Source organism: Vidua macroura, chromosome 13 (genome assembly GCF_024509145.1).
Source record: "Vidua macroura isolate BioBank_ID:100142 chromosome 13, ASM2450914v1, whole genome shotgun sequence".
NCBI classification, from domain to species: domain Eukaryota; kingdom Metazoa; phylum Chordata; class Aves; order Passeriformes; family Viduidae; genus Vidua; species Vidua macroura.
Genome location: NC_071583.1, coordinates 9903195 through 9923038, shown reverse-complemented (window position 1 = coordinate 9923038; position 19844 = coordinate 9903195). Strand labels below are relative to the sequence as shown.

Here is a 19844-nt window from a genome sequence, read left to right as displayed (position 1 = left end):
CTGGTCAGATGCCATTCAATTCTTCCTTTGTGAACTGAGATGTAGGACAGAAGTTGCCACTTGGCAGTGAAGGCTGGGCTGAGAGGCAGAGCTGTTTCTAAATGAGGAAGGAGGATGCACATCATTTGCAGCACTGAAAGCCCAATGTGCAGGACACTGGATAATGCTCCTGTCTGACCTCCCTGCCTCAAATCAGGCTCTGCAGCTGAGCAGGAGCTGAAGGCTCCACAGATCCCCACGTCCTTACAGAGCCACGCGCACGCATCTCCCACAGCCGCCATCCCTGTCCTTGCAATGCCGGTCCTGCACGTGGAGGCACAGAGGCCTTCTGCTCATGTCACCTGTGCTTTCCTCAGAGGCTTTCTGCTCATCTCACCTGTGCTTTCCTCAGAGGCTTTCTGCTCATCTCACCTCTGTTCCCTACAGAGGCTTTCTGCTCATCTCACCTGTGCTTTCCTCAGAGGCCTTCTGCTCTTCTCACCTCTGCTCTCCTTCTCTCTTGCAGAGGATAAAGGCGGTGGCTGCCCCCAAGGAAGTGAATCGGTGGTCCAAAGAGACGGAGAGTGGCACCCCCTTCTGCCCCAATGGAACTTCGAATGGCGGATTGATCAAGCCAACTCATATCATTGTGGAAACCATGATGTGAGCTCTCTCTGTGAGAGGATAAACCTGCTTTAACTGCCGTTTACTAACCATAGATTCTCATAGGACCAGGTTTACAGAGCTTTATATTTGCACTAGGATTTATTTTTATTTCTCACAGAGAAAGTTATTTTTTGTGTGTGTTTTTTTTTTTAATATTTTGTAAGGTAATCACAGCAGACGTCTCTCTGTAGAGGGAGAGCTTTCATATCAGACTAGACATATTACAAGAATTTACTATTATTGGGTTTTTTTAAATATATATATCTTTATCTCTAAATATTATACACCTTACCACTTGAATTGATTGTCTTGCCAGCAATACATTCAAGTCTCAGAAAGCAATTTTAGGTGCTGGTATGGTTGGGAGCAGGGTAACCTACAGAACACACAAAAGGAGCTCTGTTGAGAGATACATTTTTTTTAAAAATGCTGTTTCAAGAGAATTTTTCAAAGGTGTAGTATTTCCACCCTCTGGTTCAACTGTGGTAAACGACAGGCATCAGGGTCACTTTAGGGAGTGGGTAGAGCTTTGTTTAGTGCAGTCCCTGGATAAGGATATAGCCAAACAGCTGGAGTGGAGAGTTTGCAAGGGATGCAGAGAAGCTGGGTGTGAACAATCTTGTGGCTGTACCTCCCAGGGACAGCACTGGGACCCTGTCACACCAACTGAGGAGAACGTGAGGAAGGCATCTGCAGGATTTGGCATGGTTCAGTCTTTTTTTGTTTTTCTTTTTAAAATTCTTGAGATTTTTTTTTTAACTTAAGTAAAATGCCTGCTGTTTGTGTGTGAGCAGGGATGTTGAGTACCTGCTTCTGGGTTTTCCAGCAAACTGTATTTTGGTGTGGTGGCACTGGTGTAAACTTGAATTCTGCAAACTTGGAGGGCAGCCTGTCCCCAGGGCAGCAGGGATGAGCACAGACCAGCCAAGAGGGGAAAAGCAGCACCTGCTCTCTGGTTGCTTCAGGTGTTTGCTTCCTCATTTGGACTTTGGTTTGGGCAGGAAAATAAAGGGATCACTTCTGGACTCTGACTGTCCAGAGGTGAACACAAACCAGGTCGTCCCTGACAGGAGGAACAAAACCTGGTGTAACAAAACACTCACCTGGTGTAAACTGGTGTTGATAACAGACATGTTGTTAATAATAATAGTAATGATGATAATAATATCACACGGCAAACAGGTGCTTTTCATCCATGTATCTCAAAAATGCTTTTCCAAGTTCACTAACCAGGATTTGCTTTATTTATTTATTTTTGGGGGGAGGTCATTGCTGTTGGAGGAACAGACAAACGGACTAAGTGAGTCCCTTGTCCCGTGTTACAAAATAGCAGTAGTGGACCTAGACACCCCAGTCTCCTTGCTCATTATTAGATTAACCCATGATCTTATTTTATTTTACTTTACTTTATTCTATTTTATTTTATTTTTAGGGGGGCTGGAGGGTGGCAAACATATTTATGATTCTTATCTGCTGAAGAGACAGGGCTCTTTGGAATTTAAATTAGAGCAGAGGGAACACGTAATACTGAAATATTTTGTGTTGGTCAGAAGGAATTGGGTACCATTCCAGGTGAGACTGGGAAGTGAAGAGAAATCCCTACATGGAGTATAGGAATTGGGGATCCACTTCATATAGTGTAGGTGAATGTTTCTGTGGGGAATTGGATCCCTGAAAACTGTCCAAAACATGGACAAAAGCCTTTTTCTCATTTTTTCTTTTTTTTCTTTTTTTTTTTTTTTAACTTGAGCAGGTTGTGCTGGGAACGGGTTCTCTGGCAAAACTCAGCCTTGTCATGTGGGCATTGTATTAGAGGGAGAGAGGTTTTTTTCTTATGATACCACAGGTAGTCTATCCAAAGGTATTTAGAAGAAATGCTTGATAAAAGCAGAGTTTGTATCTGCTTATTCTGTTGTAAGCTTAGTCTGTCAAGGCAGAGGTTGTCACTTATTTAAACAGGAACATAAACAGTTCTTAACATTCCTACACAGTAGCTTTATTTCATTTTTTCTTGTCCCATGTGCTAACTGGCCACAGTAGCACAAACATTTCTTAACTTGTTGATTTCCCTGTAATGGGGAGATTTAAACCTAAGAGATGGACCAAACTAATTATTAATTATTAAAGAAAAACATCGCTGTATCTATAACTTCCAAATCCTTCTAGTTTGAATTCGTAGATACTTTTACAACAGAGAGCAGAGTTGCAGCAATAAAACCAGCCATGGTAGAATTGTGTTTTCTTTTTTTTGGTTGCTGTATTATGAGAGTTCTGAAGGAAACTTTTGCACAGCTGGAGATGGCAAACATCTAAATGACACCTGCTGGGCCAGTAGGAGAAACCACCCAAGGTTACAGGAGGAATTCTGAGAGCCAGTGAGTGTCATCAAATGTGCCCAAAATAAAGAAATATGCATGCGGCAATTTTATTTTTTTAACAATCAAAGGCAAGGAAATGTAACCAAAACCACTCTCTTAGTGGGCTTCAGCTTGGACTCTCATTTTTGAGTTACAATCAGTGTCTGCAGTAAACAGACATGGGTGAAGAGGAAGTAGAAGGTTAGGGGGGTCTAAATTAATGCTTTTTGTGAGTGCAGATGAAACACTGATGCTTGATTTATTTCTTTTTTATATATATACATTGTCATACAACTGTGTTTGAGATTATATAGTTTGCACATGACTTTTGTGCCATAGAGCTGAGACAAGCTTTAGTTAGGGAAAAAAATGGTTTGGCTACATCAAAGATATCACCAGCAAGTCAGCTGGGTGTTTAGGCATCTCCTAGGTTGTGGAGAGTGTCTTAGTGGGAAGAACCAGAGGGATAATACTACACCTTTCAAAATACAACTACCAGAGAATAGAACCCAGCCCCATTTCAGTACAAACTGTGCCATTCAAATCAGTCGCTTCCATGATCCAAGTGAAAAGGTCTCGCACATATGCAACAACCTCATTGGAGATTCTCTGTGTCAGCTTCCCTGGCCCTGCTGTGCTCTTCAGCATGACTGCAAGGGAGGGCTGGGACTCACCAAGAGCCAAGAAATCATTGTTTCCGGAAAACAGTTCCCCTCTCCCCTCCTCCCTCCCCTGACAAAAAAAAAAAAAAAAAAAAAATTACTTAATTCTTCTTGTTTTATCTGGGGTTTGAGTTCCAGTGAGCACATTTGCATTTTTACAGTTTGGGGTTTTTACCTAACAATTTTATCAGATTTCTAAACTTTTCTTGGTGATTAATTTGCATTTCAACATGATCTTCTGCCAAATTTATTAAAACATCATTTTTAAAAAAAGTTTGTGTTTTCTACCTATTTTGACTGCAAAGACAACTGATTTTTTTCTTGTATTTACTTGTTTAAACTCTTATGATGTATTTTACCTGTTTTGTGTAAATGAGAAACTCTGTGTTAAAGCATCATGACTAGTTATAGATGAACTGGTTTGGATCTGGGAAAACAGTGCAGTTTTGGCATGAGATCTTTAGAACCAGATCCCTGAGATTTAAGCCAGTATAAACCAAGACAACACGCACACCTTTTCATGTTTCATGTACTTTTGTATTCATGGGGTCTTCTGGGCTTGAAAACAGCAGAGTTTCAGCAGTATTTATTTCCAGCTGAACTGAAATCAAGAGATAGTAGAAATGTAAAGGGGAACATTTCCCCATGAAATTTTTCTAACCTATTTCTTATTTTTCTCAATTTTCCAAGCCTTTTCAGTTCACCTGTCACTAGTGATGATCTCTCTGAATATCTATTCTAAGGGACTTTACCAGTAGTCTGTATCTCAGTGTTTAAACAGTATGATTTCATAAATAGAACTGGTTTTTTATTGTTGTTGTTGTTATTATTCTATTTTTCCTTCTCATCTATAGTTTTCCTTTTCATCTGGTCCAAACAGATCCACACACTTAGAAAACTCCTCTTTCAAGTATGAGATAGTAGGTCCACAATGGATTTGTTCTTGTGTTGTAAATGAAAATGCAAAAGCCTGGCAGCTGTATTTGCCATCTAGAGCAGCGCTGGTGGCCACCCCGCAGCGGCAGCACAATTCCTGGAATTAGGGGTGGAGAGGAGCTAGGTATGATTTGCTGAAAGCTCAGCAAAATTGATTTTCACTGATGTTCCTGAGGAGAGGACGAAATGAGAAAAAGAAGGGGGGAAAAAAATAATGCAGCCTTACAGTTGCTGTAACACCAAGAAAACCCCAACATCAGCAGAGCTTTTATTGTCACCGCCAGGACAGCACCTCCTGCAGCTGTTTCCAGCACTGTGTTCATCCTCCTTTCCCAACTGCAGATGCTCCCAGTTCCTCTTTCTCTCAGTGTTAGATAACTCAAGTAGATCTGAAGACACATGGACATCTCCATTCAATAGATCTTTTCCAAGTCTCCTCCTGGTCTGTTTTTATTTGCTAAGGAGACTTTCTGTTTTGTTGAGGTTCTGCTTTCACATTTGAGTTCAAAGCTCCCACTTGTTGCATCACTGGCAAACTTCCAGCTGTGGGAGAAGGATTTGAACACTTTTGAATAACTGATTATTAGCTTCCATGTCTTGTGATCCCAGCAGGATCACTCATGGAGGCATAATGTATATAAAATGTTAAATAAGCTGTGCATTGAATGCAGTGGACAAGTTAGTTAAGCAGCTCAAGTATGCTTGGAAGAAAGATGACTCTGACATCATTTCCAAGGAGATTCAGTGGAAGTTGCTCACTTTCAGTAAAAAGAATAAAAATAAATCTGTGTTTAAGTAGACTAGGTAGATGAAATCTTCCACCCTCATATGCACGCACACAGTGGGGACATTGCTTCTATTCCTAGGCTGCAAATCATGTGTGTAAATCTTGCCAAGCTGTTCAGGATGAGGATTGAGGAGGTTTAGGCACCACTTGCCTGCAAAGAGCCAACCTGCCAGGCTGTCCAAACGGTCTTTCCTAAATGGGGGTGGTGGAAGAGGGTAAGTAATAACAAAACCCTGGACCATGGCCCCTCCAAAGAAGCCTTAAGGTTCGATTTGTAAGCTCTCCTGGCTCCTTGTAGGCACCACATGGCTCCTGGCATGGGAGGTTGGGTGTGGTGTGGGTTCAGGCAGCTGCCCTGGACTTGTTTTCTCCGAAATCAGCATCCAAAGCCTTGTGGTTAGGATTGACGTGTAGTTGTGTATTTGTATATTTGCATGAGCAAAGGTCAGGAACTGTCAGACCTTGGTAGCTTGTTTTATTTCTTATAATCAAAGGTAAACTTAAAGTATTTAGTTGATTTGGTGACACTTGACATTTAAGAAACCATTGAACTTGTGCAAAAGAGCTGCCCTGAGCTCCATATTTTGGTCACAAAAATTTTCTTACGGTGTTAGCAGTCAATTTGAGTCTATGGGAAAGATTGCTCAAGAGTGACTTGAATATAACCAGCACCAGCACCCACTGGAAAACTGCCAGAATATAACCAGCCCCACACCCTCCACCAGACTGTGGCTCTTTTCTGCCAGCCCAAAAGAAATGTGTACATGGACAATGCTTCTCCAGAAAAAAAAAAAAAAATCAATTTGTTTGTTTCTATTAAAAATAAACAGAAAAAGTCACATTCTTTGTGTCGTTTTTTTTCCAGTTGTCATTGGGAATTGGTGATTTCAATTTACCCATGTCCTAAAACAAGAGTAGAAATAACTTGAGACACCATTTGACCAGAAAACAGGGACAAGCTCAAAATTTTGCAGGTTGAAAACTTTAGGAAAACAAATCACCCATCCATCCCCATCAAAGATGGAAAACTTTGGTGACAGGGTTTGTGCTTGGAAAAGAGCCTGACCCTGCTGGTAATGTTGGGCAATTGAATGGCAGACACAGCCTTTTTGTATTGCTGATGTGTCCTCATTTGAAATAATCAGTAGAAGTGTCAGAATTTAATTACCACGAATTTAGGAGTAAAGTAAATTGAAGATAATTTTAAAGAGGCAAGTTTGGGAGGCTTGTTCCCTGTGGCTCTGCAGTGCACAGCGGGATGGTGCTGCTCACTTTCACATTTGCAGCACAGGGAAAACGTGGCCTGACTGGAGAAATCAGAAGAAATTATGGTAAAAATAAAGCTATTTTAAAACAATAATAAAACTCGATGATGCTAAGGAGCTGTGCCCGTGCTCTGTGTGTGTGCATTTTTGGGAGAAGGCTTCAGCCCTGTAGCACAGTGAGCACGATACACACTGTTCCTAAATGTACCTGCTTCTGCAGCTGAGATGTTAGAAAGAGTTGAATTTTTTTTCACTATATAAAGAAAAAAAAAATTAAAAAAAAAAACCAAACAGTGGCAAAATTATGTTGAGAGGCTGATAAAACAAACAAAACCTGAGGGGGCAAGTTGAGTTAGTTCATGACCTGCTCCTGTCCTGGAAGCCAGCGCTGGTCTCTCAGCATCGCAGCATCCCAGTACTGTTCTGAAGTGCTCGTTGTTCAATAGGATGTTATTTTTCTCCAGTGTAATGTTGTGATTGTTACCTGATAATGTTGCCAGGGACTTCACATAGTAAGAGGTGATCCATCTTGTTTGATGTGTTTGGCTAAAAACTAGTGGTGTTTTTTTAATTATTTAAATTCCTAGCAACTGTGACTACAGTAATGTGATAATGAGTAGCACATGGAGAGGAGGCGAGGGTGATGATAGCCTCCTTAAAAATGTCATCTGAACTTTTTTTTAAAGAAAAAAAAACCTTAAAAATATTTTTAAAACATTTTAAAACATTTTTTGTGTGTTCCAAAACAGAATATTTGTATTTGAAAAAAACCTTGGAGTGTAATTTAATCCTAAAACCCCCTAGCCTTTGTGTATATGGTAAATGTTTGTATTTTGCAGTTTCTGTTTTGCTTTTTAGATAAATAAAATGTATATGGATATTTTTAAGTCATCTTTGCTTTTTTAGATGAGTTTGTAATCACCTTATAACTGAAAATAAAACTTTCCTTTATAAACCAGCTATGCTCTTGGATGGTTTTTTTTTTTTTGGTCTTTGAGTAGCTCAGTTTTTACTTTAAACCTATTACTTATTTTGGGGTTGTTGGTGTGGGGTTTTTTTGCCCTTATAAAATACTATATATATATGAAAATTTGTAATCACTAACTTCACATCTGCCATGGTCTCACCCTGGTTGGCAGCACAGCCCCACACACAGCCACGCATTCACCCCCTCATTCAGTGGGATGGGGAGAGAGTCAGAAGAGTAAAAGTGCAAAAATTCATGGGATACAAGTAAATAAGTAGCAAAAGAAAAAGGAGGTAAGGGAAAAAAAAAAACACAACAAAATATATCAAAGAGATAAAAACAAAATTAAAAAACCCAAGTGATGCAAAAGAAACCTATTTCTCACCAGCCAGTGCCCAGCCCAGGCATGGCACCACTACTGTGAGAGTTCAAATATGTCAGAAAAGCCCAATAGGAAGAAAAATAAAGGAAAAAACCCACCCCAACATTTATTTTTCTGGTGAATAGGACTGGTTATTTCAAGCTCGCTGACCTCTTGACCCCTTTGGCCTCTTCAGTCAAACGCAGGTTAAACCAGAGTGTCCATTCCTGAAGTCTTGATTTGAGGTAGGGAAAGAAAAAACCAACATGTATGTGGCTACTCCTTATGAAAATAAAACATTTGAGTTTCACTGCTGAGCCTCCAGCACACCAGGCCCAGGATCATTTCCACAGCTGTCTTTAGTTGGGGTTTTTTGGCTGGGTTGGTTATTTTGCTGGATGTGATTGAGGACTTTGTCAGGGATTTCTCCTCTCATCAGCACAGCCTGAATTGCCTGGGCTAAGCAACCCCATAAGCAACTGCAGTGTGTCTCAGGTCAAAATAAAATAAGCAGGAAATTTAAAAAGCCACTAAGTGCCACAAGCTGCTGCTGAAGGGTTTTGACTGCCTTCCCTGGTTGCCATGACATGCCCAGGGCTGCAGCTGCTCCCATCAGCCAAGGCCCGTGGGAAGAGAAGAGACATCAGCAGGGGGATGTGCTGCCCACTGAGGCACATCCCAGGGAGCAGCTCCATTCCAACCTTTTCCCTGGGACACACACAGAGCCCTGGACACACACCGAGCCCCGAGGCTCACGTCTCATGGGCGCTCATTCAGCCTCCTGCAGCCCCAGTGCCTCGGTTGGCTCCATGGTTTTGGCAAGGCCTTGGTGCAGGGTCCTGTTCTGAAGTCTTTGCCTCAGGAGGGCAGCCAGAGATGGCAGATATGGGTTGTTTATGTGGCAATGATTCCTCAGTCTAAGTAGGAGCATTCCTATACCCTGCTCAGTCTGTGAAAATTCCTGCATTATCCTCTTGGCCATGAAGGGTTGTAAAACCCAGCTCACTCTCTCTATGCTGGTGAGCAGAGATTCCCTATGGCCTTATCCAGGGACTATTCCAGCCTGTGCTGCCCACACTGGGAGCATAGGGAAGAAATCCTCGATGCATGGACACAAGAGCTGTGTTCTGGGTTCATGGCAGTCATTTCTTGGGATGTCTGGTTTCAGAGGTGGAGTAATTTGGCTACCACAGTGCAGATTCCCAAGGCGCCCCGCTGGAGCTGCAGGATTCTGAGCACCAGATGGAACATCTCCTGCCAGCACATCATTCTCCAGGAGTTTTCCTAACCCATCCCCAGGGATTAACCACAGCTTTGCAAATGCTGCCACGCCACGCTGCCACGTGCTTTGCTGCGTCAGTGTTTTGTCACGGAGCAGCACAGCTTTAAGCCAAGATTCCCAGTGTGGAAAAGCTGCAGGCAGTGCTGGAACCACATGCATGAGCATCTCCAGCTCTTCCTGTTAATAGCTACAGCAAAATTGTCTCCATGGGCACAGGGAAGGGAGCAACCCAAGTCCTGCTGCTTATAGTGGGTGGCAAGGGACAACACTGGTAGCCCTACCAACAGTGGCCTCCCAGCAAAACCCTCTGTGTGGCCTCCTCCTTATCCTCCAAGGTGTCTTACAAACAGTGTCCCCTGGCAAGTTAAAATGTTGCTGGAAGCAAAGCATTGCCTCACTATCATCCTTGAGCAGAAAGCAACACAAACCAAAATAAATGCATTTCATTTGCTTTTATTTAATTAAAAAAAAAGATCAAGGTCATTCCAATCCCATTTAAATACAGAGATTTACAAATAGGTCCAAAACAGGACTAAAATATTCTTTGAAATGCTGTACTTTTAAATATTGTGCTTTCATAGATACATAAGAAAATTAGCATATAAAAATACTTTACAAGGAATACACTCTAATATATGGATAAAAATACACATTTAAGTAATGCATTTCATCTTCATATCATTCAAAATGCATAGGAAGGGATACAAGGACCAAGTTTTTCTTCCTCCTTTTTTTTTTTTTTTTTTTAAAGCCTTTAATAAAAGTCTTCATTAAAAACCTATGAGAAGCCTCAGTGAGCTTCCACTGCTCAGGATATTGCATATAAAAACCCTTTCGGCTGCACTGTCAATGCTCCACAGTATCAGTTATGGCACGTTATCTAGCTGTGGCAGCAATGGTATGGGATATTGCATACTCAAAGAGAAAATGGCTACAACGACAAAGAGCTGGATGGGGCCGTGCCTGGAAGAAACACCTGGATATGTTTGTGCTGCCACAGGGGCTGGCGGGGACAGACAGTGCGGGGACAAGTCCTGGCTCAGCAAAGCAACACACATGGGCTGTACACCCACCCAGCTCCCTCCACACACCCCTGGTGTGCAGGTGGGGATGGAGGAACTGGAAGGGCAAGCAGGGAATGGGGGCAGTGGGCTCTGGAGCTGCCGTGTCTGATGGAATGAGCTCTTGGACTCCGTGGCACTGGCCTTCACAGGGAGAGCAAAGCCGGGCGCAGGACACGGCCACGGCCATCATCATAAAGTGCGAATGTGGGAAACGGGGCAGGCAATGCAAACGTCACAGCCCCTCTGCCAGGTGGGGCCCTCGGGCAGGAGGGGAGCGGCCACAGAGCTACAAGAGGCCAGCAACAGCCCACAGGGACACAGGACACTACCCCCACCCAACCAAGGGCTTCTCATTCCTCTGCCTCAGGGGAGACAGCAAGGTTTCACTGATCCAAAACATCAGGGGCAGCCCTGGGACTTGGGCTATTCTGCTATTTACTTCCAGGCACAGGCCAAGTTTGCAAGCAAGACATCTCTGTAAAGCTCAGACAAACGGGGGGATTCAGGCAGGTACTCAAGGCCTTTAGCCTTGGGTATGGCCTCTACTCTGTAGTCACTACTGAGCACAGGTAACAGCACTGCTCATGGGAATCAGCCACACAAGGTGCCTAACCCCCTACGGGGTGAGCCAGACCTAGTGGGCAGTGTGGATAGGGCTGGCAGGAGACAGCTGGAAATACCAATTTCTGCACAAGAATTGCATTTAGCCACTCTCAAGCACATTTTGAAGTGTCTTTTAACGGGCTCTCTCCACAGCCCTGCACTGGCAGTGCAAGGGGCTGCAGGAATTGATTTGCCAGGAGTGTTGAAAGGAGGGAGCTGGGCACAACGTAAAAGGAAAGGCATTTCAGTCTTGCTGTATGTGATTAACTGAGCAAACAAAGAACATAATAGCACCATGTGTGTTTGTAGGATGGCCGAGGCCTTTCAGGATGAGGAGGATGTCAGAGGCAGGACCCTGCACACTTGATGGCAGAAGCACGGGGGGATGCCCTGCCATGGGGGATGGCTGTGGATGCTCCTTCCTCCTGTCAGCAGTTTGTCCTGCTGCCATCGCTGTCACAGCCCCAGACACACACCCAGCTCTGACCTTCCCAGCAATATTTGGCGGTCTACAGGCTCACTGAAGACCCACCTCCCCACTTGCAGGTTATGGTACACAGAGCATTTACAAATACCAGTGCAAAAAATCAGGAATAACACCCCAAATACCATAATACCATAAGAGCTCAGCAGAGGAATCATCTGCTCTGCTCCTGCTGCTCAGAGTGTCTGGACACTCGCCTTGACCTCGGCGCTGTGGGGCACCTGTGCCGGGAGCTCTCTGTTCCCCTCCGAGGGAGCATGGGCAGCCAGTGCCAAGGGGTTCCGGCTAATCACCAGGTCCAGCTTATCTCCAGCCTCCGAAATCAAGGGAACGGCCAGACAGCAGTCAAAGTCTCTCGTTCGGATGCGGTTTACCTGCCAGGATGGATTTAGGACATGCCATGGGAAGGAACAACAGAAAGATCATGTTTGTTAGTCAGCAAATGCAAGGTTAGTGCTAAACCCCAGCTGGAAAAAATACACAACTCTTGGGGGTCCCTGATTCCAGGTTCACAATGAAGAAGAGCAGAAGCACCCCTTCAGAATGAGCATCCATGCTTAGCTGAGGAACGATGCAGTAACTGATAAAGGAAGGGGGAAAAGGTCTGGACCAGGAATGAACCGCGACCCTCAATGCCTGGAGCAGTATTACAAGTATTAAACACTGCAGGGCTCAAAACCACTTCTCCTGTTCAAGCCTGTAGAAGAAAATGTTGCCATTTTCCATTATTTTTTGTCATAATGGCTTTTACTGGCCTTAAATTTGTGGTGCCAAGTATCCAGCACACAAAAAACAAATAAAGGCCTGAGACTTCTGGCAACCATTTTACAACTCAGCCAGAGGTAAACCCAGACTGTACCAAACAGTTTCTTCTTCCCCTCTCCCTATGTATATCCTTCATTTCACAGAGTCTGGATGCATTTCATGTGGGCTCAGGAGGCAGCTGCAAATTCTCTGTAGGATTCAACAGCAAAAGCAGTTTCTGCTGGCTCTTGCCGACCTTCAAGCACATTTCTAGGCTGGGTCATCTGGAGAAACCACCCCAGCTCTCTCACCTACAGCTACCAGAACACTTGGGTTTGGTGCCGTGACAGCTCTGGGATAGAACAAGCTGGCAAACAGCAAAGGGATGGGAAGTGGGAAAGGGGAAAAGGAATTTCCCATACACCTTTGGAGTGAACATAACCCTTGGGGCCAGGTGTTGCTTCCTTCTTTGGGTAAGGGCTGGGTATTTGGCTGCATACAACCCTTCCATCCTAAGCCCCTTCCCAGAACTGATGCATGTCCACAGTGCTGGGTCTGTGAAAGCAGTAGAGTCCCCCCACCCCAGCCAGTGTCCGCACAGAGACCTCAGTACTGCCCCTTACAGCAGAGGGACAATTTCTAGCCCGCTTGTGGACAAGGAGAGATAAACCACAAGCTTGCTCTGCCCCTGCTCTGTGCCAGCCAGGCAGCTCCAGTGCAGAAGTGCCACTAGTGCAATGCCATGCTCCAGTTAATCCATGCAGCCAAGAGGCAGAGGGTCTGTGACAGCAGGGACAAGGTGTTTCACCGGCCTTCGGGCACATCATCATGCCCACACTCAGCAGCACTGTGCAGCATCCTCAGCAATGCAGCTCTGCACTTCTTGAGGGGAGTCCCCTCAAGCACGTCTGCAATCCCTCATTCCCAACTCCACATGACAACGGGATGGAGTCGCCTCGTGCGCCCGTAGGTGTGAGCTGTGCGGCTCAGCGTGTGGAAAAAGGGTGTCCAAAGTCTCCGTGCCGCTCTGTTTAGGATTTTGGGCACACCTCCCAGAGCACTTGGCACTTGCAAAAAGCAGCACATCCAACACTGAACAGAAAGGCAGCCCAGAGCCTAATTAGCTTCTTGTTCATTCTTGCACCATCTTTTATTTGAAGCTGAGAAGGAATAATTGTATAGCAGCCAACTGGCGAGAGACCATAACAAGCTTAAACAAGGTTCCCCACAGTGCTGCCAGTCCTCCAGTTACCTGATGTACATAAAGAATTGGCTCTAATCCGACTGCTAAGAACCCCCACCTAGAAATTAGCAAAACTAAACATCGGAGTGTTTCCAAATATGGTGACAATATCTGCATTTCCAAATGGTAGCAATTTTTCCACAGAGGTTGCACTTCCTTCAGTTGCTGTTTGAGTTGCCTCAAAGCTAAAATAGTTGGTTTTCATCCACACAGAGCTTCTCTCCAATCTCCAAAACTCACCAGGCTTTTTCTGTCCCTCCAGTAGTTGATATGCCCAGGGCACATTTATTACAGACTGTGCTTCTGACCAGAGTTTGTATTCTGTTTCTGCATCAGTTTCAGAAGAAGCATTTTTCAAAGAAAAATATCCATAAAAAATACCTTGCTTGAAGGATGTGTTTCCTAGAAAATTTTTCTAGTTGTCAAAGACATGCACAGAACTTCATGAACTTCACTTAATTCCACAAGGGGCTTCACAGGAACACATATTGGTCAATACAGTCTGGTTCATCCAAAAACTAGGAGTAAGATTGAGGGTGAGGAAAGGAAGCAACGCAGCTTTTTGCTTGTTTTGAGCTGTCCAGGCTCAAAAAGGCCAGTGGCAGAACAGGCTGTGCCCTGAACCAGTGTAACCTAGGAGTACCACCTGGGGTACCACCTGAAGGTACTACTTAGTGATTTCTTATAAATCACAGGTCCCATTGTGTGTTGGTGGCTAAGAGCTCACCTAGTTGGCTAACTATTACCTTCCATTAAAGTTAGTGCTGCCATGGATGGGTCTCACTTCTCTCTTCCTCTCAGCCACTCATTCATTCCGTCCCAGCCTCCAGAACTGCATTTTGCATTTATTACCTGAAGCACTCTGTCATATGGCTTGAGGCCACACTGATCTGCTGGCCCATCCGGACGGACCATATTTACATAGACACCTTTTTCTAACAGGCCATCCGACAAACTGAATCCAAAGTCTTTGCTCTCCGGGTCTTTGTGGAGTGTCATCTGGAGAGGCAGAAAGAGAAGAAGCAGGTTTCAGTGCAGCAGAGTAAGGAGGTGACGTACAGGGGTGCCAGGATGGGAGCAGTAATGGGATGAGTAATGTGGGCAGACCTACAGCAATTCTGCTCTGGGTCTCCTGGGCAGGTTTTTCTTAGCCTGGGCAGATAACACAGACTGACCCTTATTTACCTGACACCATCATCACAGGAGAATTGCTTTGGTGACTGGCATAAAACCAACCCATGACAGTCCCTCACTCTTGGATGTGGAAGGAAACACAGGCAGTGTAATACAGACAGCACTCATGTTTTTCCAAAGAGCAGCAAACAAGTGTTTGTAATAGAGCATCTCCTTCCCTGGCTCAGGTTATGCTGTGTGTGCCAGACCAGCACATGAAAAATCAACATATTTACTGGGAATTTTTAATGTAGTGAGTCAAATGCTAGGACAGCTCATTTTTAATACATCACTCAGCAGGAACATCTAAAATTCTCCATATTATTTACAAGTTATTTTCATAAAATTTATATCAGTAAGTGCTGACGCTCTGAGGACAAGAAATGGGCAACCTCATCATGCTTCCCTTGGGCATGTCACATTTTGGCCTTGTCCAAAGGAGAAAAGCACTGCTGGAAGTATCTTACCATGGGGTAACACTGGGAACCAGGGACAACTGATTCCTCAACACTACCAAAATCTCCCCTTGCCTCCCATGAGCTGGGAGTGAATCTCTACCATGACTGTGCTCCAGGCTGGGTGAGCCTCATGGATCTGGAGGCCTGAGGAAGGACAATGCTCAGGATGACACACAGGAGCATCCCACCTGGCCTCAACCTCATTTCCAAACACAGCCAACGCCAAATGCTCCAGCAGAATGAAGAGTCACCCTATAACATGCCTAATTACATAGCTCTTCTTCAGGTACCAAGGAGTTTTATTTAAAGACACATTTGCCATGCCCTGAAGGGCAAAAGCATATCAAACATGAAAAAATTGTTTTTTCCACCTAGCATAACTGCAGGTTTCATTCTGAAGTCACATTAGGAAAGAAAAAGGCAATCAAATTTTTGAAACCTCTCCAGCTCCCTTCCCTGCTTGCATTCTACATCAGCAGCTTCTACAGTTAATTACTTTTCCTAATTACCATTGCCTTGCACAATGGTTAAACTGGCTACATTCAGCTGGATGCTGAAATCAAACCAGTATCCCATCACTGAAGTGGAGTGGAAGAGGAGGGAAGTAAGTAGTTTTTTGTTTGAGAAGTGGCCTACTAAACGGAGTGTACCACAGGAAAAGAGCTGATGGGTCTCCAGGGGGCCATACTTTGAGCTCTCTCACTTTTATCTGTAGCACCAATTAACAAATGCCAAAACACAAGGACCTGGAAATCTTATATATAAAGAGAAACAGCAAAGCCCAGGTTTGAACCCTGCTGAATGAGGCAGCTAAATCCCACTACTCTTCTGAAGGGGCTCCTTCATCTTAATCTGACCTTCTGGAAACCTTTGCTGCAGACCTTGGTGGGGGCCAGCTTTAACAAGGACCAATTTCTGGGGGTCCCTCTGAGCAAAGGAGATTTCTTACAAGGTTGCAAAGGTTCTATAGCTTTAACCATTGAGGTACTGCGGCACCACAGTTACACCCACCCTTGGCGACACAAACCTTGTGAAACTCAAGGGGGGTCGGGGACATGATTTCCTGCATCTCCTTCTCAATCTTCTTCATGTCCAGATTCCTCTCGTTCTTCTTGGCAGGGGAGCTGCTGCCCTCAGTCTGTCCGTCGGTGCAGCTGGAGTTGGCTTTCCTCAGTGGGCTCATTCCCGAGGGGTTGACAGAGTCCAGGAGCAGCTTGCTGCCCTCCAAGCCCAGGTTGTGCACGCTCCCTGTCATGATGGACGCCTGCAGGGCGAGGGCACAACGTCACTCTGCTGAGTCAGCAGCAGGAAGAGCCAGACCATGCGGCCACTAAAGCGCCACAGACGACACGGCGGCACCGCTGCTCTCATTAATCAGAAAATAAGTACCAAGAAGCTCTTCCTGTTGGCTGTAAGAGCCATTCCCAGACCTTGGGAGCTTACTTCCAGGTCTATGGCTGAGCCACTTCGTGCTTTCCACCCCCACCCCAACAGAAAGCTTAATCTCTGAAGGAAGCATTTGTGAAGCACTGCCTTATTTTTCCATGACCCCTTCTACACCAACTGGGCTGGGCAAGCCTCATCTTGTGCATGAACCATCTTGAGTCAAGGAGGACAAATATCCCATTCTCAGGGAGCTCCCAGAGGAGCCAGTGTCAGCCTGGTTCTCCAGCCTACCTCTGCAGGCTGCAGCTCCTCTCCAGCATCACACAGTGCTGGCAATGGCCCAGGGGAGTCAATGCCTTGGACTCCACTGAGGGCAATTCAGCACAAAAACTAGGATTTTATCTCTCAGTAAACAGGAGCTGTCACTGAGCAAAACTGAGTTAAAAATATAAAATTAAGTAGTATTTAAGCCTGGTCATCCTTGATAGCATCCATTAAAAGATGCTCCTAAGTAGATTCGACTCCATTTGGCAATGCTTTCCACTAATGAGATTATGTTGATCAAAGCTAACGAAGGAGTCAAGAATCCAGTCTGTGGAACCTCAGCTGGCTCCAGGTCATAGAGTCCATTTAAACAGTGTAATGAAACCTGTAATTTCAAAGTTCAAGTTCAAAGGGTCTGCAGTGCCAATAAATGTCAAAGGTAGAAGAAATTAAAGGAAAGGTATGGAGCAGACAGCAAAATTCTTCAACACTAAATGTGGCAAGTCAAAGAGCAATTGCTCCTGTGCACAGGGGAAATATCATCCAACTAAATCTCTAATCAAGACCCTCTAGCTCTTTGCTCCAAGGTGGAACAAAGGCAAATATAGTGAATTATGGTGGCAGTAGGAAAATGCCACCACTACCCACGTTATCCTAAAAAGGCTTGGATAAAATACAGAAAACCTTTCATGTTTGCACTTTTCAGGTCTTCACACATGACTTGATCAGCTCAAGTTTGGGCAAAACTCAAACACCTGTTACATGGAAGGACACAGGCAGACTAACAAACAACAGCCAGGGTACATTTGGTCACTGCCCTCAGGTAGCCTCAGCTGCCAGGGTGTTGTGCTGTGCTGTCCCAGCACTGCAGAGCCAGGGAGAAAGAAAGGTCTGTGCATACCATGCCACTGCCCTCGCCCAGAGGCTGCAAATACCACAACCAACCAGGACCCAACAGCACTGGACTCCTTTTCCATCTTCACAGCATTTAAATCCTCCTTGCAGCATCATAAGCAATTTCCTAAAGTTTTTCCATAAGCTTTAGGTTTAGTGCAAACAGCAAAAAGGGCAATTCCAGATTTCTTCAGCCTGTGGCTGCTTTGCATTATTTTTCTCATATCTTGGCTGCTCTCAAAACAAAGCAGAGATACACACTTTACTGGAAAAAGCCTGTTTCTTCCCATACTCATAGCCTGGAACTGGATTCCAACTGTGTGTGAACCTCTTTCTAGGCTATGATGGGTCACCTTGCATGACTCCTCTTCTAATTTAAAAGCAAATTATGAAGGGCCAATATATTTTTTTTTTATACAAACAAATCAAATCTCTGTCATAAAATCACAGGGGCTAAGAAAGCTGCAATACAGCAAAGGCCCCAATGAGGGCTGCACATCTTACAGCACACTTCACAAAAGCTGAGCACATGGAGAGGGAGGAATAGATCAGTAGTATTTTGGATTTGATAAAAGGGGAGTTGAACCCAACAGATTCCTGCTAAAACGAGAACACTTCCCTTCTGTCCTCAAAACTTTCAAAATATTCTAGAAACCTGCTTAATACACAGAAACACTGGAGGTGCTCAGCTTTCAGTAAGATTCCTTTATATATTTAAAAACATTTCTATAACTGTCAAAGCTCCAAACAGTATAAAACAGCAATTGCACCACAGATCCCTGGAAAACAAATGAGAGTCCAACAAATCCCATCTTTTCCATTTATATGCCAGCAGAAAAGAAATATTTGTGCATCATTTTAGAGAGTTACTTTCTCTTAAGCAGTCAGCAACTTCTGTTCAGAAAGGTTGAGAACAGCTGCCTAAACTCTTTTCTAAATACATTCAGATCCAGGAAATAAGTGATCAAGGGAAAAAGTTATAGTCTGATAGGGCTGGGGATTTGGGATTTTGAGTGTGTTGTGGGGGTTTTTTAAGTCAGCATTTTCTTAAGCAGTTAAGATAATAAAAACAGTATTCCATACTTCAGCACAATAAATTTAATTGAGATTTCCTCCTCCACTTACAGTTGCTAAGGATCAAGGAGGAAAGGACAATTAGCAAGTCCCTTGTCACAATACAAACCAAAACAGGACTTTCCTCTTCGACCTTCAATTAGTCAGAAGTTGCCTTTTTTTTCTCTGAAGCCTCTGCAATATGCAAGTGTACATAAAACCAGTCCCACTGGGAATGATGGAGATCATGACTCAGAGAGTTCTCCCCAGTCCTCTGCACCTGGAGGGCACAGGGAGAGATGGTCTTATGGGTTCCTCCTCCTTCATTCAGGCTGTAGGAGTTGAACTAGGGAAGAGAGCAGCACAGGCCCCATCCTGCCAGGCAGGTTTGCTTCCTGCAGCTCACATTCTCAAGGGGGCTCTTTATTTGCATCCCATGACTTAGAAATCCAGGCTCCTCATCCTATAACCGGACACAATAACATGACCTCCAAAGTGTTTTGGATAAAGAAAAGAGAAAGTGGTTTGTGAAGAGAGGAAACACCTTTATTCTGCAGGAAGCAATTACTTTCTCAGATTTTTCCATGGGGAAGGCTGGCTGAAAAGCTTCCAATTACCTATTTCACTAAAACAGTTTCCGGCAGAGTGACAGCTGAATGCAAGGTACGTGTGCCTGTCAGCACTTGAAGCCGAGGCTTCAGTCCCAATGGGGGCCTATGGGGCTCCCTTTGCTTGGCCTTCAAGTGCTTTGGGCAGACAATATCTTTCCAAGCAGAGGGTTTACCACTGGATAGGGAAGGCTTGCCAAGAGTCATGTGAAGATTATTGGCCAGCAACGGTTCATGAAAAGGGTGTGGAGTTCCTGGCAGGCAAGACATGGGCTCAGGGAAAGAGCACACGCAAGCAGCTGTCTAATGAGGCAGAGCTACCCATTAGCACAAAGCCTGACAGGAATTAAACCCAAACCGTTCTTCACACCACCAGCAGCTCAGGGATGTTATGGGCAAGTAACATCCGGGGAAACAGTCTAACATTTATGGAAAGAGCAAAACAGTTGGGTCAGCAACAAATTCAGAAAGTGATTTACCTCAATCTCCCTCAAAAGTTCAGACTGGCCGCATGTTTCCAAATCCTCCAAAGCTTCTCCAAAAACACGCCAAAAATTGTCCTCATGAGTGGTCTCAAGGCCATTTTGGCGGTTGGGGTATCTGTTGTA

At 44.5% G+C, this 19844-nt stretch overlaps 2 protein-coding genes across 7 annotated transcripts in view; one reads left to right on the top strand and one right to left on the bottom strand.

Annotated features, from left to right (window-relative positions):
• Positions 1-4480, top strand: part of SLC6A6 (solute carrier family 6 member 6) — a 54976-nt gene extending 50496 nt beyond the window's left edge. For all 4 annotated transcript variants that reach the window (XM_053989147.1, XM_053989146.1, XM_053989144.1 and 1 more), the window contains one exon: positions 506-4480. In XM_053989147.1, the coding sequence (XP_053845122.1) occupies positions 506-646 (141 nt within the window). In that variant the 3' untranslated portion in view covers positions 647-4480. The remainder of the gene's footprint in view (positions 1-505) is intronic.
• A 5215-nt stretch (positions 4481-9695) lies between these two features.
• The window catches only part of GRIP2 (glutamate receptor interacting protein 2), a 256470-nt gene continuing 246321 nt past the window's right edge, over positions 9696-19844 (bottom strand). For 2 of the 3 annotated variants that reach the window (XM_053989595.1, XM_053989596.1), the window contains exons 21-24: positions 19716-19836; positions 16059-16295; positions 14253-14399; positions 9696-11787 (exon numbers count right to left, since the gene is read on the bottom strand). In XM_053989595.1, coding sequence (XP_053845570.1) covers positions 11590-11787; positions 14253-14399; positions 16059-16295; positions 19716-19836 — 703 coding nt within the window. In that variant the 3' untranslated portion in view covers positions 9696-11589. Of the gene's footprint in view, positions 11788-14252; positions 14400-16058; positions 16296-18941; positions 19092-19715; positions 19837-19844 lie in introns of those variants that run through there. The other variant, XM_053989597.1, reaches the window with a different exon arrangement.